Below are 18,330 nucleotides of genomic sequence, written 5' to 3'. Positions count from 1 at the left end.
GATATCACTGAGAGAATTTCTGACATAATTTAAATTACCAGTTTTCTTGTCCTGACAAATTCTGACTCTGCATAATTTATAATTGGGGACTCCAAACAGCTCAAAGTGCAGACTGTTATCGCAATCCTTAAATTGCTTTACATCAATTTCCCGTAGGTAAATTTTGTACAAACGTGTCAAAGAGAAACCTAATTACAAAGCAATAGAATCCCAAGCGTGTAACTCGCACTCACACTTCACCGGTTTTCTACATATCGTTCTACAAATAACAGATTCAAAATCTGAAATACAACATTTTTTATTTGGAACAAAACAACATCTGTGCAATGTACAACGATTAATACAATGCCAGTGAGATGTCGAGGACTCTCAAGCTACAAAGAGCTAGTTCACCGCAACGTAACAAGGGGACCATAGGCAGCAATGATGCTATAAGCTCTTGTCCTCTTCACAAAAAGTAGAGATTTTTATTAATTAAAAAAATAATAACAGTAGTTATATGTCTCAGAACTTAACGAATTTAAAAGCAAAGCTAGACTTTAAAGGAAAATTACAGAAACTCACAATTATCACAGAATCAACAGTGCACTTGCAAAACAAATTGCGCCGTGTACAGACATCAGCGATTCCATTAAACGCTTCACAAAGCATTTCACGTACAAAAGGATTTAAATCGTTCGGTTTAAATGAAGGAAGCAAAAAGTCTATGTGCACGGACTGATTGCGTTTGGAAACACGTTAATCTATTTGTATAGGTATCATATACATGAATAGTCTGCTAGGTGAAATATGCCAATATCAGGAGGCTAGTCTCCATTGTTAGCAATGCACACTGTTAGAGAAATCTCTCCGCGATCTCTTCTGGAAACTATCGGGGTTAAATCCTGCATTCGCTACTATAGGCTAACGGACTTGCTTTATTCTTATCTCCTCACTCTCTACTGGTGCCCCGCTATTAAATATTATTAGATAAACGGGTTTTTTATTATTTTTTTTATGGTTTGTGGTACAGTATTTAAGGCATCCCGTCCTCGCTATTGGATACGGGTGATGGAATGCCTATACAAGAGGGTACATGCTGGGCGCAATTTAGACGCAATATTTGAGGAGTATTAAGAAGGTAAATGAACGGCCGGATACTGCAACAAATGAGTATGTCGGCCTCCGAACTGGCGACCTCTGCTGTCTACCGGTCCCCAATGCAGCATCTTATCTTCATCCATTAAAAGAATGTGGTTATCTTTTGATTTTATAACATCGTAAAGACGTTTGGAAAAGTGCTTGAGAAACTGAACTAATATTGTTTCTTCCGTAGTGTACTTGACCATTGTTATGCTGGACAGTTAAAAAATATTGGTTTGATCGAGATGGTGGAATGTAAAATTTCTAATGTATTATTTAGGATTCTCGAATAAAGGTCATGCATTATAAATTTTGTTTTTTAAGTATTTTTCGATTATTTTTTTTGGTGTGTTAACAGATTAATAATTAAATTATGTTCCATAACAAAAACCGACTTCATTTGTAGAACAACCGGTTACTGTAATTTAAAAACTGAACTAGTGAGTTAACTTTAATAAAATTTCTGTAAGACTAATCTGTCTGTATATCCTTTCAGATAAAATAAACATGTTCCGAATCAATTTACAGCTGATGCAGTTAAGAGGTACCAAAGATTAAAGAACTAAAACCTAAATGAAAACCTCTTTTTTGAAGTTGGTAAAAAAGTAATCGTGCTTGGGTTTTTTAAAAAAGAGTGCGACTTGCTTCGTGCTTTGGAAGGCACGTAAAGCTGTCGTCCAGTAAGTCACGTCAGAGCCCTTCATGTATATTAAAGCAGCTTAGAAATTCTTGAAGTCAGAGGGCGACAACGTCTTGTTAGTAGATTTTTTAATGGATGATAATGTAATGGTAACCCCGCCTACACTATTAGAATACACACCAGTATGACATCAGTGAAAGATGATAGCTAAGGGATTAAAAGATTTAATTAGCCCATCGTGATGAATACACTTGAAACTCAACACGTGAGTTTACAGTTAGAATTGCGGGGAGGTCGATCTGGCAAGGCATATTGAGCAATGGGGCTGATAGTCCCCATTACTAACAATCCTTTCCCCTCGCTAGTAAGAAGTGTTAAGGACTAATTATTTCACTAATTAAAAACATTTTATTATTAAGCCTACTGAAACGAAATTTTAAAAAATCTGTTACAGTCACCATCTCATAAAGTTTTATGACCTCCATTTAAGAATACATTGTATGAAAGTACCCTCATACAACATCGTGTTGCTTTTTATGTTTTAATCGTGTCATTAGGGTAGATCCGCTATAAATCATCGCGGATTATTAATATATTTACATCGCTACTTAGGCTAGACTTAAACGAGAATGGAATGCCAATAACCTTGTTTTTTATACAACTTAGAATGGCATACAAGCTGACGGCCCACCTAATGGAAAGTGGTAACCGTTGCCTATAGACATGAGCAGTACTATGGACATAACAGAGTATACTGTTTCGCTCATGAAACTCCCCCATGCGTTGCCATTCCTGAGGACTCAGGTGTTATTCCTCTGTACCCTGTAAATTCACGCCATATCTCACCCTTCAAACCGAAACACAGCCATGCAAACACAACTGCTTTACGGTTGAAACACGAATGGAACAGGGGTACCCAAGCAAACGACTTTTGTACAAAATCTCCTTCTTATTGACCTGATTTCAAATTTGACCGACACAGTAAATATTAGAAGTAATTTAAAAGATTGGATTTCAATATTGTTATTTGAAACTCTTTACTGTACATGAAAAGAAAAATAAAGAAAGAATCAATATATTGAATGATAAATCAAGAGGATACTGTTCTTCTGGAAAATACCACAGGGGAACTCTGTATCTAGAAGTCATTTTTTTGAGTACTCCTGATCCATGCATGTTTTTAACGTTAAGTGGCTGTGAATGGCTGTGTATTAGTTTAAAAGATGGGACATGTTTGATAAATTACAGAGTTCTCAAATTATTATTATATCTGTAAACTATTCACTCCTAGACACAGGCCTCTCCCAAAAGAGGTGTGTTACCAAAAGTTGCCACACTTGGCAGGCGTGTTGGCAACCGCAGTAAGGCTTTGATGATGTTTTAAGAGGGAAGCTATTGGTCATTAAATTCTCTTAGTCACTCCTTACACCACCCATGGGATAGAATGGGGTATTTCATTCTATACCGTAATCATACTGCAAATTACAGAGTACGGAAGCATAATACCATAGTCCGGGGAAAGGGATTGTTAGTAATGGGGTCTAAGTGACCCATTGCCAGCAATACACCCTATCAGGTGGACCTCCACGTGATTCCCCCTGGAAACCAGGTTAATTCTAGTGGAATTCATCACAATGGGCTAATTGACCTGCTTTCATCGTCACCTATGTTACCATCGTTCACTGGTGCCCCGCCAACATATCCCGATAGTGCAGGCGGGGTTACCATTCCATTATCACCTATTAAAAAAATACCATAGTCTTCTTGAGTCCACATGAGCTGAGTATACTATAAGCATACAAATATACTCAGTGTTTTTTATGGCTCCTTTCATGTCTAAGCGACAGTTAGCTGTTTTTATCAGGTAACCTTGCTTTTTTTAGCTCGTTAGCCATTATTATTTTTTGTAACAACAGTTTCGTTAGCAGTTAAAAGATGCTATCATCAATTTGATCCTCTATAATTGAATAATAATAATGAATTAATAATTAATTTTTAAAAATAGCAATGATTTGTGTGCTTGTCTCCTTTTATTCATTTTATAATAGTTTATTATAATTGTAACATAGACATCTTTATAAATAAAGTTCAAACGAAGAGTTGGCTGTGGTTAGCACACTGCATTCTGCATTTCTAACTCTCCAAGAATTGTAAACTTATTTAGTTAGGTAGTGCGTCGCATGAATAGTTTCCTTTGTCAATTTAAACAACTTACAGTCAGGTAATAATGGCAGTGGTCATTACAAGACATGTGGCCACAATTCGGATGTTGGGAAGAACTTTAGCCCAAACTCAATTCGGGGAAAAATGTGTCAGGTTCTAGCTTTTTAGGCAGAGCTTCTTCTCTCGTTCTTTGTCTATTTGTTTGTACTTCTTCCGGGTTCTGGTTTCAAGTAAGTCCAAGTCAAGTATTGATTTAAGATTTTATGAGGATTCAGAAATATCGAGCTTATCTGAATACTAGTTTTTATCTTCGCAGACGAAGTGTCTGCGACATCGGGATATGTTGATTAACACGTTGAATGCCACGGCAATTTTTTTTCAGAAATCTGGTTTCAAATGATACTTTTATTTAATCACATTATATTATTAAAAACTTTAATTTTAGTGCATAGTTATCGTCAAAAAGCATAAAAAAAAAAGAACAAACAGAGTTAGTTTCGGTTTAGAATTGGCAAAATTAGATTTTTTTAATTTACTTAAAAACATCATGAGTTTTATATCGATATAACATAAAGTCTTATCTGTCTTTGTATTATTTTTAAAACTTATGTTCATTTTTTAAACACAATGTCTATATACATATATAACGGCAAATAAACGAAACCCATCGTGTTTTTTTTTATACCACTGAGATGGCAAACAAGCATTCGGCCCTCCTGATGGTAAGTGGTTACCGTAGCTTATGAACACCTGCAATACCAGAGGTATTACGCGTGCATTGCCGAACCTGAAGAAACCTCTTTACCCCCTTTTGAAGAACCCCACGCTGTAGTCTCTTGGAAAAGCCTTGGCAGGGAGCTCATTCCACAACCTGTGTGTTCGTGGGAGGAAACATCTCTGAAACCGCGCAGTTTCTGTCAATTGTTTCAACTTTATCCCTAAGTCGTATCTTATCTCACACTGCGGACTGCAGCTGGCATGTACCATGAACACGACGAGTTTGTTAAATTCCCCTTATATATCTATGTATGTATGTATGTATGTAGACATCATCTTTGTACTCGCAAATCTTTATTTAATTTGGGATTCAAATGAAGTAAATCAAAATCATTTTTATTCAAAGAAACTTAATAAAAAGCATTTTTAAATAGTGTTTTTTTTTTATGAATCTACCGCCCTGTTCGGAGTGCAACTGCAACTGAGAAGAATAGGGAAGAAACACGGCTGTTGCTTTTGTTCAAACAATAATGTTTCTCTCTCAAAGGATAATGTTCTCTTTTTCTTACAAGATACAGATGAAAATTGGTCAATCGATATAAAATATGGAATTAATGTTATTAAAATAAAATACATTACAAATTAAAATCACGTCAAATAATATTCTAATAATAAAATTAATCAAAACTAAAATCTTATACGAAGTGCTGTGAAACAATGACTTGAACAGTGCCTAAATGTAGATATTGTCCATTTAAACGTAGCTGGACTTTATGTGGTTAAGTGTTGTTGGTATTTGAATTTAATTTCATTAAGTGTTCTTCATGGTTGGACTAGAAAGCCATTAAGTGTTTATCATAGCTGTAATTAACGTCAAAATTAGAGTTATTTTGTTAATACACTTATTTATTTGTGTGCAAACGTTGTGTTGATGTGTGTGTGATAATGAATACGGTGCAGAGTACAGGCGGTGGACATGGAGGGTCCATGAAAAAGGACCATAAAAATGAGGTAAGTTTGATTAGTTACATCTCGCATTTGGGGGATGTTCGTAAAAGTCCCCATACATAGAGATTAACGACTATAACCATAAAAACCTCAAATGTGTGGTAAACTTTAACTATAGGACTGTTTTTGTGTTTTTCTTATATATTTTTTGTACCGTTCTGTAGTTAGTATATGTTATACTTAACCATAGACAACGGATTTTTATTTCTTCTTTGTTGCTGTTAAATGGATTGTGACAAAATTTTTACAGCAATAGAACTAAAAATGAATCAACTGATTTAGTTGATATAGCTATGAAAAAAAATAGTAATCGCTACTCAAGAAGTATTTTTTTTACACCCATTTATAGTTGAGTAGAAAATTTACTTTACATGGTATGTTTTTTTATGGGTGAAAATGGTATAGTAACCCCTGCCTGCCTTTTTTTTTTTTTTTTTTTTTTTTTTTTTTTTATACTACTTAGAATGGCAAACAAGCTGACGGCCCACCTGATGGAAAGTAGTAACCGTCGCCTATAGACATGAGCAGTACCATGGACATAATAGAGTATACTGTTTCGCCCATGATACCCCCCATGCGTTGCCATTCCTGAGGACTCAGGTGTTATTCCTCTGTACCCAGTAAATTCACGCCATATCCCATCCTTCAAACCGAAACACAGTTATGCAAACACAACTGCTTCACGGTTGAAACACGAATGGGACAGAGGTACCCAAGCAATCGACTTTTGTACAAAGTCTCCCTCTGGTAATGGGATACGCTGGCGGAGCACCAGCGAAGGGTGATAGATGTGAATGAAAAAAAGGCCAGTTAGCCCATCATGATGAATTCATCAGGAATTAACCATGATAGTTTCCAGGGAGAACCGCGAGAAGGTCTACCTGGTTGGGTATATTGCTAGCAATGGGATTCTCAGTCTCCATTACTAACAATCCCTTTCCCCCTCTTTAAATGGTATTAGGTTACGTAAAAAATAAAAACAAGATTAATGTAATTTAATGCGTGTAACTTACACGCAATGTAAGTTACACGCTTAGCTAGTAATATACTCAATAAGAGAACGACAAAACCTACAAAGGATTATGTTCTGTATTGTAGAAGGTTTTAGTTTTTATATAAAAGCAGGCACTCTATACGAATTCAGCCGTTAACACTGTTAGAACAAAAAAAATAAATAAACTAACCTTCAGAGGGTTAAGGAGGATTACTTGTGCAAAAGGCAAACCTTGCTGAATTTATTTCTTCCCAGCTTTTGTTCGAATACTTATCTAAATACAAAATGGAACTCTTATAAAAATAGATTTCATATTTTCTTTATGGAAATATCTAAGCAGCGTATACTGTTATATTTTTAGGTGTTTTTTTTATTTTATTTCAATGAATGATAATGGTAAACCCAGCTTGCGCTAACGGTATACGCTGGCCAAGCACCAGTGAGAGATGATAAGATAGGTGAGAATGAAAAGGCAGGGCAGTTAGACCATCGTGATAAATACATCTGGAATTCAACACGATGGTTTCCTCGGGACCACTTGGAGGTCGCCTTGACAGGATATATTTGTTTTTTTTTAGTAGGTGATAATGAAATGATGACCTTGTCCGCGTTATCGGTATACGCTGGTGGGGCACCAGTGACGATGAATGCAGGTTCGTTAGCCCATCCTGACGAATTTCACTAGAATTGTCTTTGAATGTGTCGTTCTTTTAATGAAATGTCCTACAAATTGATATCTTCAACTCACGTCTGAATGCCTTCAAAAATATTTTACAATCAGCCATCAAGTCTTTTAGATATGTCCATATTTTTATATATTTTTATTATTTGTATGTACTTCATTGTTGTTTACTAAATTCATATGATTTCTTTATATAATTTATAATTTAACATTGTTTGCTCACTGTTTTAACCATGCTTTGTGTACACCTGTCTGGGTCTCAATCTAGTTCATACTATTATCTTTATATAAATGTTTATAATGTTATTGATTGTAACCTGTTGTGTATACCTTTAAAAAAAAAGAAATTACCAACAATAGTTTCCAGGGGGAGCCGCGTGCAGGTCAACTTGACATTGTATTGCTAGAAATAGGACATTGGGAACCATTACTAACAATCCCTTTCTCCCTGACAGGATACATTGTTAGCAGTGGAACTGCTAGTCTGCATTGCTAACTACCTTTTCCGCTTCCCCGATTCTTCCAAATATATGCTTTTTTTGTGTCGCAGTGGCGGATGACGTTTCTCAAGTTCATAAATATGGGTGTTTTAAAATAATTATTTAAGGGATATTTTGGCGAAATAAGTACTTTATTTTATTTATTTTATAACAAAAATATGTGCGTGTGTTATTTTCACAAGTTTTTAACCGACTTCAGTAAGAAGGGATTCTAATTTTGGTTGTATTCCTTTTCATGTTTATTAACCTCATAACTCCGTCAGTTGTAAACCGATTTGGATAATTCTTTTTTTATTTGGAAAGATATACTTACAGATCGGTCCCATAGAAATTTTATTAAAATCGGTTAAGCAGTTTAGGTTCTAAATCGAAATTTTAATTATGGCATATCCAGCTGGTTTTGTCATATTTGAAGTCAGATTTCCAAGGTCAAATAAGAATTTTCCAAATCGCTTTGATAATAAAGATAAAGATAAATGTATTTGCAAATATGTGTACATAGTAAGTGCAAAGACATACTTGTTATTCATTATAGGATTTGTATAGTTCTAACATGTTTTGCTAACATTAGCGTGCAAAATGTTCTTTCATTTAAGAGAAATGCTGTTTCCCATTCGTTTTATTTCGGAGCTACACGGAAATATTACTATATGGACATTTATTTATTTATTTATTCATTAGTACATATATGTGTATATGGCGGACTTAATGCTAAAAGCATTCTCTTCCAGTCAACCATACGGAAGTGTCAGAATACTCGAATGCGGTACTAGTAAAAATTTATATATATACATACTAAAATTACATATATGAATGAATAAATATATATAAATAACAAATATACTTATATATGACATATACTATATTATACACGAAATTGAGAATAATATAAAGTACTTACTGCTCGGATAAAGTAAAAAAGTGAGCATGAACCTTTTATTTTTAATAGACGATTTAGTCGGTAGTCTCTAGACATATTGATACTTGCTAATATCACTCTCAGTATGCATAAATGTGATGGAACCAACCCATATGATGTATACGCGGATTGCGTGCACGTAAATCGACTAATAAATTGCGTCCGACTGTGTTTTAGCATATTTATGCTGAACCCGACATATCGTGCGGTAAGCATACAGCAATCGTATGTATGAGGAATAAAATAAGGTATTTTTGCTGACGGACCAATACGAGCGGTCGCTTTTGTTGTACGAATTGGTATTGTGTGTTACTGGAGTTTTTACAAGCCCCAACGGCGCACGGCTAGTTTTTAATTTAATAATTATTTATTTATTTCTTTATACAGAGATAGTTTCTTTTCTCTTACATTCGTCACGACTCTGGAACGCGCTTCCTGATGCCATTAAGAGACTATCGACTAAATCGTCTTTCAAAAAAAGCGTTCACGTTATATTATTCTCAATTTCGTGTATAATTTAGTATATATCATATATGTGTAAGTATATTTGTTATTTATATATATTTATTCGTTTATATATGTAATTTTAGTATGTATGTATATCAATAATTAGTAGTACCGCATTCGAGTATTCTGACTCTTCCCTATGGTTGACTGGGAGAGAATGCTTTTAGCATTAAGTCCGCCATGTACACATATTTGTACTAATGAATAAATAAATAAATAAATAGTTTGCAGAATTTGGTATCTCCTGTTAAGCAAACATTGGTTATGTTAGAAGAAACCGCTCTTTCATAACAATTCATATTATTCCTTGAACTTTACAATTTACTTTTTTTTTATTGGTCCTGATATGTACTTTAATTAATCTAAGGGTTAATGGTTTTCACCATTATTCTTCCTTCAAGCTGAAAGCATGCATAGCTATGGAAGAATAGCTGCTTAGCAGCAGAAACAGATGTGCCCAAGAGGGAGACTTTGTACAAAAGTCGTTTGCTTGAGCACCTCTGTCCTATTCTTGTTTCTACCGCGAAGTAGTTGTGTTTGCATAGCTGTGTTTCGGTTTGAAGGGTGGGATATGGCAGTGAATTTACAGGGTACACAGGAATAACACCTGAGTCCTCAGGAATGACAACGTATGGGGAGTATCATGGGCGAAACAGTATACTCTGTTATGTCCATGGTGCTGCTAATATCTATAGGCGACGATTACCACTTTCCATCAGATGGGCCGTCAGCTTGTTTGTCATTCTAAGTTGCATTAAAAAAAGTTTTCCTCACCCATCCCAGAATATCGATCACCTTTCACTGGTGCTCCGCCAGCGTATCCCGTTAGCGCAGGCGGGGTTACCATACCATTTTCACTTTCAAAAAAAGACCCCTCCCTGAAAATGTCCTCTAGTGACTTTTCGATACATTAACAAATATATCTTCACGCCAAATCTCTTATAAACCTGGTAGCTAGTACCAATCAAGCTAATTCTCTATTATTCGAGATCATCAAAACAAATTGCATTTGTATTCAGTGCTCGTCTTTTATTTGATCAGTCCTAAAGGCCTGTTCATATTACGACAGCCGGCCCTTCAACGAGAGGGCACGGCAGTGCCAATATAATTTGCCCTCTAAGGTGACAAAGTGACCCCTTTCATTCAATTGTAAAAACGTCAAACATGCAATAAAGTTAATTTAGCCATCGTAGTGTTTTGTCTTGTTTTGTCGTGATATATTCCTTATACATATTGAACGTGATATTTCCCGTATGGTCCCGGCATAAAATAAACCACCCCTTCCTTTCTTGTGAGTATTGTAAGAAGCGACTAGTAAAGAGCGAGGAATAGGCAGCAGCGTAGCTCTTAAAACGTTTCCAAAACCTAACTGCGGTTACCAATTTGCCTGCCAAGCGTGGCAACTACTGGTAAAACCTCCCTAGAATGATGAATGATGGCTTATTTTAGTAGTGGACAGTTAAAATCTAATATGATGATAATGATATTTTTAATGTAAACGAATGTGACAAATAGTTGATGGGCTTGTAAGATATATATATATATATATATATATATATATATATATATATATATATATATATATATTATATATTAGAGTTACAATATTAATACATATATATAAATATAAAAAAAGAGACCACAATGATGATAGTCTTCTAATCAATTATATTTAAACAAAATTGGAAATATAGAATGATTTTAAACTGTTTTTGAAGGAATTGCCAGACTTAACTTTTTCTTAACGATACTTCGGAACGTAAAGTTTATAGTTCCATATCAAGCAGTGGATATTAATGAGTCATTCTTATAATTATGAAGAGGTATGAGTAGTTTTGCAGTCTGTTTATTCACATGTGTATCTATCTATGGGGTACTGTCAATATATTTTATTTTCTATTCTTATAAGATTAAGGATTATTTTACGTTACATATACATATAGGGCAGTAGGGCGGAGCAGTCTTTTTTTTAATGACGACACTAGAATGATAACCCCTCCTGCACTAATGGTATTCACAGTGAGGCACCAGTGAAAGATGATAGTTTCCAGTAGGAACCGCGTGGAGGTCGACCTGATAGGGTATATTTCTTTTTATTTGTTGTTGGTTGTTTGGTTGTTACTTTTCTTTTTATTTGGTGCATGAAAATGTAAAATAAATAAATATATTGCTAGCAATGGACCTTTACTAACAAACCTTTTCACCTCTGAAGGGCTGAACCGTGCCCACGCCAAAATTGCCTAGTAGGTTTAACAATGCTTAGACATGTCTAAGAGCACATGATATGTCTTTTTTAAAGAACCTGGAAAATGGTCGGTCCTATCTGTGACAGTTGTAATATGGATAGCCCTTTGTCCTGTTTGTTCAATCACCAGAACACAGTATAGAGTGAGATAGGAATCGAAACTGAACTAAACGCTGTTGTTTGGAATAGATTAACGAAATGTGTTTAGGATTTCGAGTTATAAAGACACGGTCGAGTGCCTGATGAGATTTTTATTTAGCAACTTTTTTGTATGCGACTTAAAATGGCAAACAAGGTGATTGCCTACCTCATAGAAAGTAGTGAACAACGCTTATAGACGTAGTAAGTAGGTTTATTTTTATATAAATTTCTTTATACAACTTAGAATGGCAAACAAACTGTCGGCCCACCTGATGGAAAGTGGTAACTGTCGCCTACAGACATGAACAGTACCATGGACATAACAGAGTATACTGTTTCGCCCATGATACCCCTATGCATTGCCATTCCTGAGGACTCAGGGTGTTATTCCTCTGTACCCTATAAATTCACGCCATATCTCACCATTCAAACCGAAACACAGTAATGCAAACACAACTGCTTTACGGTTGAAACAGGAATGGGACAGAGGTACTCAAGCAAACGACTTTTGTACAAAGTCTTTTGCTTGAGTACCTCTGGTTAATTACAATATATATATATATATATATATATATATATATATATATATATATATATATATATATATATATATATATATATATATATATATATAAAACTATAACTTCATCATCGTTTTCCGTATTCACTCCCATCCTGGCCATATCACATTTCACTAAGTCCATTTATGTCTTTAGGCCTTGCTTTCCTTTCATAGTCATCAATATTCATAAAAAATACTGACTTTTATTGTTACAAAACCAGTTAACAGTTATTTAAACACCAAAGTACTAAGCCTATTTTGATAAACTGATTATAGGAAGTATAAACTTTCAGATAAAAAATAACTTTCCAAATCGATTTATAAATGACAGGATTCTGAGGTTACAAACATAAAAAAATACAATTAAATTTATCTCGCCTTCTTTTTTGAAGTCGGTTAATAAGCACTATATAATAGAATATATGATTTCCATATAAAATACATAGATCCCTTTCCTAAAAGTATAAATCTATACAAATATGGCGCTGTGCAGTTATCAATGAAGGTTATTGGCGTATGTAGTTATTTACATGACTGTAGCCGATTGTTTCCACTTTTAATCAAATAGACTATCACTACTTTCCATAGGGTTAGCCGTAAGCCTATTTGTCATTTCAAATTCCATAAGAAATAATTATCCTTATAAATTGTATACAAAATGAATCGCTTAAATTTTACGCTTTATTCATATGGTTGATTATGTCTTATATTACGTATTTCAAAAACATTAATTACATATAAATTTACTAATAAAACAACAAAATGGTATGACAGCAATTTATTGAGTATTCTAGTTAAAAAATCTAGAATTTATAATAATACAAAATATTAATTTCATTATTATTTTAAAAGGAACGAATCCTTCAGAAACTATATATCGGAAATAACACCATCTAGTGGCAAATTTAAGGAACTTTTCAATTTTAAATCAATATGTTTTTGAGTATGCTCAAATAGAATCCACAGATCTATCTTAAAGATTTAGCCGCCTCTTCTACATTCACCCTTGTGTTTCAGTCTGGCACCTGCATTTTGTAATCTGTAACCAAAGAGAATATTATTATTATATCAGCCGATACCTGTCCACTGCTGGACATAATCCTACTCCATTAGAAGGTATTGCTAATAGTTGTCATGCTTGGCCATCGGGTTGGCAACGGGGGTTAGACTTTGGTGTTTTTTTTTTATACTAGGTATAAAGATGGCAAACAAGCATACAGCTCGTCTGACGGTTAACGATCACTGTAGCAACTGTGATGTTAAGAGAGACGCTGCTGCTCATCCCTTGACTATTAAAATCCTTTAATCGCTTTTTACGACGTCCACGGAACAGGAAAAGGTGGCCTGTTCTATGCCGGGACCACACAAATACTTCTTTTAGATATCTAATACCCATAGTATGGGGGGAAAGGGATTGTTAGCAATGAAGTTTAACAGCCCCATTGCTAGCAACATGCTCTATCTGGTCGACCTCCCCGTGGTTCCCCCTGGAAACCATCGTGAACAATTCTTGTTGAATTCGTCACGATGGGCTAACTGACCTCATACTTACTCTCACCTATCATACTTCACTGGTACCTCGCCGGTGTATACCGACAGCACGGGTGGGGTTACCATTCCATTATCACGCATTATAAAAAAAAATATCCATAGTATATGCTCCGAAATCTAATATACGAGTTTTCTGTTTATAAATAAAAAGGTCGTAATAAATACATACATACATACATATCTGTCACACCTGTCTCCCATTAGAGTAGGCAGAGACAATGGAACGCCAAATGCTTCGATTCAAACAAACCTCTTTCGCTTCTTCCACATTCATCAATCTTTTCATTCACGCTCGCCGGTTACGGGTACATTTAATTTGGCCCTTCTTCAGCACGTCGCCTATTTGGTCGACATACGTCCGTCTAGGGCGGCCCCTACCGACTTCTCCATTCATTCTTGCTCGATAAATCTCTTTCGTAATTCTTCTTTCATCCATCCTCTCCAAATGACCAAACCAACGCAACATTCCTTTTTCGATTTTTGTCGTAACGGCACGAATCAAACAAATTCGCTACATTCACATCTCAATGTGTAATACGTAAATTATTATAATCATGCAATTGGCCCAAAAGGATGTTTGCTAATATGAAAGTGCAAGGCTGCATCTCGTAACCGTTGAAGAAATTTATTATTCTAAATTTAATCAACTTTGGTGATGTATATACGTATGTATAGGCTTATTTAAGATGGTCTAAGGAATAGGAGGAGGGGGGGGGTTGTAGATTTATTACAAATGATTATTACTTTATAAGTGTTTTTTTTTTTTACTTATTTGTTGACTATAAAAACTAGCATTTTGCATGGCTGTGTTTCGGTTTGAAGGGTTGGATATGGCGTGAATTTACTGGGTACAGAGGAATAACACCTGAGTACTCAGAAATGACAACGCATGGGGGGTATCATGGGCGAAACAGTATACTCTGTTATGTCCATGGTACTGCTCATGTCTATAGGCGACGGTTACCACTTTCCATCAGGTGGGCCGTCAGCTTGTTTGCCATTCTAAGTTGTAAAAAAAAATAACTAGCTTTTATCTACAACTTCGTCCACATCACTGGGATATGTCTATTGATCGAAAAAGCCTATGGTCTTCTCAATTCGATATAGTACGTGTATAGTAAATTTCATAGTGATTGGTCAAATCGTTAAGGTGCTAAGATGTAGATAGATAGATAGATGATATGATAGATGCATCACTTACAGCGCACAAATAACATTAGATATTGGTGTATACTTAAAAAAAAATAAAACAAAATTTATATTTATATAGAGGTTACATTATTTCTCGTGAATATACCACAGTAACACAAAATGGAGACAACTCGATTTATGTAACAAACAAACACACTTCTATTTACATTTATAATATATATATATATATTATAATATATATATATATATATATATATATATATATATATATATATATATATAATATATATATATATATTTTAAAGACACAGTATTAATACATATATATAAATATAAACCTACATAAATAAGAATACAAAATCTACTAAAAAAGAACGCATATTACATTTCCTAAATATACGCGCAAAACTATTTTAAATTTTTGACTCTTTTTTGACGTGGGTGAAGAGTACTCACGCGCACATGTTCCCATAGGTTCTACCGTTGGTGGCGCACACGGGGTCGTACTGTGCTGTGCAGATCTGTGCAGCGGCGCCCATCGCCATCACGAAAAGCACCATAATGGTGAATGCTGAAAAGATTTTTTTAATACCACTGAGATGGCAAACAAGCATACGGCCCACCTGATGGTAAGCGGTTACCGTAGCTCATGAACGCCTGCAATACCAGGGGTATTATTGTCAACATTGAAGTGCCGACCCCCCCCCCCCTTTGAGTAATCCAATTATTTGTAAAAATCTAAAAATAATAATTACTAAATTTTCTTCCAAAAATAAAAAAAAAAGTATGCGATTTGACAGACCTGCCGGTGAATAATTTGAAAAAATTTAGTTATTGTCACTCGGGATGATGTAATAATTTTAACAATACCCTACAAAAACAGTCTCATTTCGGGTTCTCAAGCTTAACTGGAAGATCCCCTCAAGGGATAAGTCCGCCTGTCCATATAATTATATTTATTCTATAAAAATTATTTGTATTCTATAGAACCAAGACCTTAATTATATATTATTATATACTATAATTTTTAAATTTAGTGATCTGATACTACTTAGTAGTTTATAGTCACACAAATTCATAATATATTAACTTTTTGAAAAAAGCAATAGCTGAAATCCTTGCCTGTTCTTCTTGGCTGAAATTGCTTTTCGAATGGGGCGGTAAAATAATAAAAAAAGACTATTCAAAAACGCTCAAATCTAAGTTTACTTGAATAAAAATATTACTTTTCTTTATTCCTCTATTGATTAAAAATCAGCTATCAAAATCGGTTCAGAATTGGCGGCGCAATCACGTAGCACAGCTACAAAAGTACGTATTGAGTACCAATTCTTTTGATAAACTCCTAAAATCTCATTAAAATGTAAATAAAAACTCACCGTACAAAAACTTCATAGCGTCAGCAGATATAAACACGAGGTGCCAATACGTGCCTCGCACTGGTTATTCCGAGTGTGTCTTCGTCTTATATAGGAAGGACTTAAATAAAACAGGAAAATGGACGGCCCCTATCTATAAGGTTTGTTTTTGATACTGTACTAAGCCTTAAGCACGTAGGACATAAATACTTATTGGGATTGCCCTGGCATTTTGTTGGGGTTCGTTCCTAAGATATAATGCTCATATTTTATTTTTCTTGCGATATGTGAGTAGAGAACATTTTACCTAATTATTGGGCGCAAGGTATCCTGATAAGATCGAATCCTACGCGGTTCCCCCTGGAAACCATCGTTGTTAAATCCTGGTGAATTCATCACGATGGGTCATCTGATCTGCTTTCATTTTCACCTATCACCCCTCAGTCGGCGCCAGTATATACAATTAGCGCAGGCGAGGTAATATTCCATTATCATTCATTAAAAAAAACCATACCAATATACACCTGGTTTTCTTTTTTTTTATGCAACTTAAAATGGCAAACAAGCTGACGGTCCACCTGATGGAATGTGGTAACCGTCGCCTATAGACATGAACAGAACCATGGACATAACAGAGTATAGTGTTTCGTATTTAGTTGGTTATTCTAACTAATTTTGAGGCTGTATTTTGAGGAACTAGGCAACGGGCATCTGAGGGCAACCCAGAATATTTAGTCCCAAGCCAAATTAGAAAAGTTCCTAAATTGGCCTGACCGGGAATCGAATACGGTTCCTCATTTTCGCTAAGCGTGGCAACTACTGGTAAAACCCTCCAATTGGAAGAAACTTAGGTTCAGCAGTGGACAGTTAATACTTAATACAATGAAATAGAGTACGTACTGTGTAAGTAATGTAAGTAATCCAGGTTGCCTGCAAGAGATCGTGTTTAGCGATAAGACCGCCCATTGTTTTCTCATTGTGATTATTTCTTGTAATTGTTTATATTTATCATAAGTTTACTTTTACTGTAATCTTTTAAAGGGACCGATAAAGAGATACTCTTTATCTATCTATCTATAGTAAATTATAGTGTGAAAAAATGGGGTTCTTCAAAAAAGTCTAAATAAAGTTCCTTAACGGTCGTGGTACCTTTAAGACTGTAGGCGTCTATATTAAAGGCTACAGTAACCTGTCCTTAGACGGGCAGTAAGATTGTTTATCATCATCATCATATCAGCCCTTAACTGGCCACTGCTGAACACAAGCCTCCCCCTAGGGGGTTTTACCAGTAGCTGGTAGGTGAATTGGCATCCGCAGTTAGGATTTCGAGATTTTTTATAGAGATAATGTTGCCCATCCCTCACCTTCCCTTAATCGCCTCTTACGACACCTATGGGAAAGGAAGGGGTAGTCTGTTCTATGCCGGGACCACACGGCCTTAGTTTACCACCACAGTTTAGTATAAACAATATAACATAGTATAAGAGTCAAGTTTTTCTCATATTGATTACGGAACCAAAACAAATTGTAATGTGTAAAAATCAATTTACCGTCCAGCTGTCAAATCAACCAGTTTCATACCAGTTCTGGTTTCGAAGTCAACGAATCGTAGACCAGTTATGCAGCAGGAAAATATACAAATTATTGTTGTGTTTGCATGGCTGTGTTTCGATTTGAAGGGTGGGATATGGCGTGAATTTACTGGGTACAGAGGAATAACACCTGAGTCCTCAGGAATGGCAACGCATGGGGGGGTATCATGGGCGAAACAATATACTCTGTTATGTCCACGGTACTGCTCATGTCTATAGGCGACGGTTACCATTTTCCATCAGGTGGGCCGTCAGCTTGTTTGCCATTCTAAGTTGTATAAAAAAAATTATGAAAAAGTATGTTATTATTATTTTTGGCATGGCATCATCATCATCATCATTAATTTAGCCGTTATCTGTCAATTACTGAACATAGGCCTCCCTCTCCTCAGACATTGGCATGTTTAATATTCAATTTAATATTCAAGGGGGTCGAACCCCTTAAAAATGGCGCGTATTTACTCCTAGACATCATCA

At 35.2% G+C, this 18,330-nt stretch overlaps 1 protein-coding gene across 1 annotated transcript in view; it reads left to right on the top strand.

Annotated features, from left to right (window-relative positions):
* The first annotated feature begins 5,225 nt into the window (after positions 1-5,225).
* LOC113523095 (inactive dipeptidyl peptidase 10) overlaps positions 5,226-18,330 on the top strand; it is a 329,346-nt gene continuing 316,241 nt past the window's right edge. The window contains exon 1 of the mRNA XM_052892171.1: positions 5,226-5,653. Within this exon, the coding sequence (XP_052748131.1) occupies positions 5,588-5,653 (66 nt within the window). The 5' untranslated portion in view covers positions 5,226-5,587. The remainder of the gene's footprint in view (positions 5,654-18,330) is intronic.

This window comes from Galleria mellonella, unplaced genomic scaffold (assembly GCF_026898425.1).
Source record: "Galleria mellonella isolate WM207_F2 unplaced genomic scaffold, CSIRO_AGI_GalMel_v1 utg109, whole genome shotgun sequence".
NCBI classification, from domain to species: Eukaryota; Metazoa; Arthropoda; class Insecta; order Lepidoptera; family Pyralidae; genus Galleria; species Galleria mellonella.
Note: the sequence above shows the minus strand (reverse complement) of the source record. Positions and strands in the feature narration are given on the sequence as shown.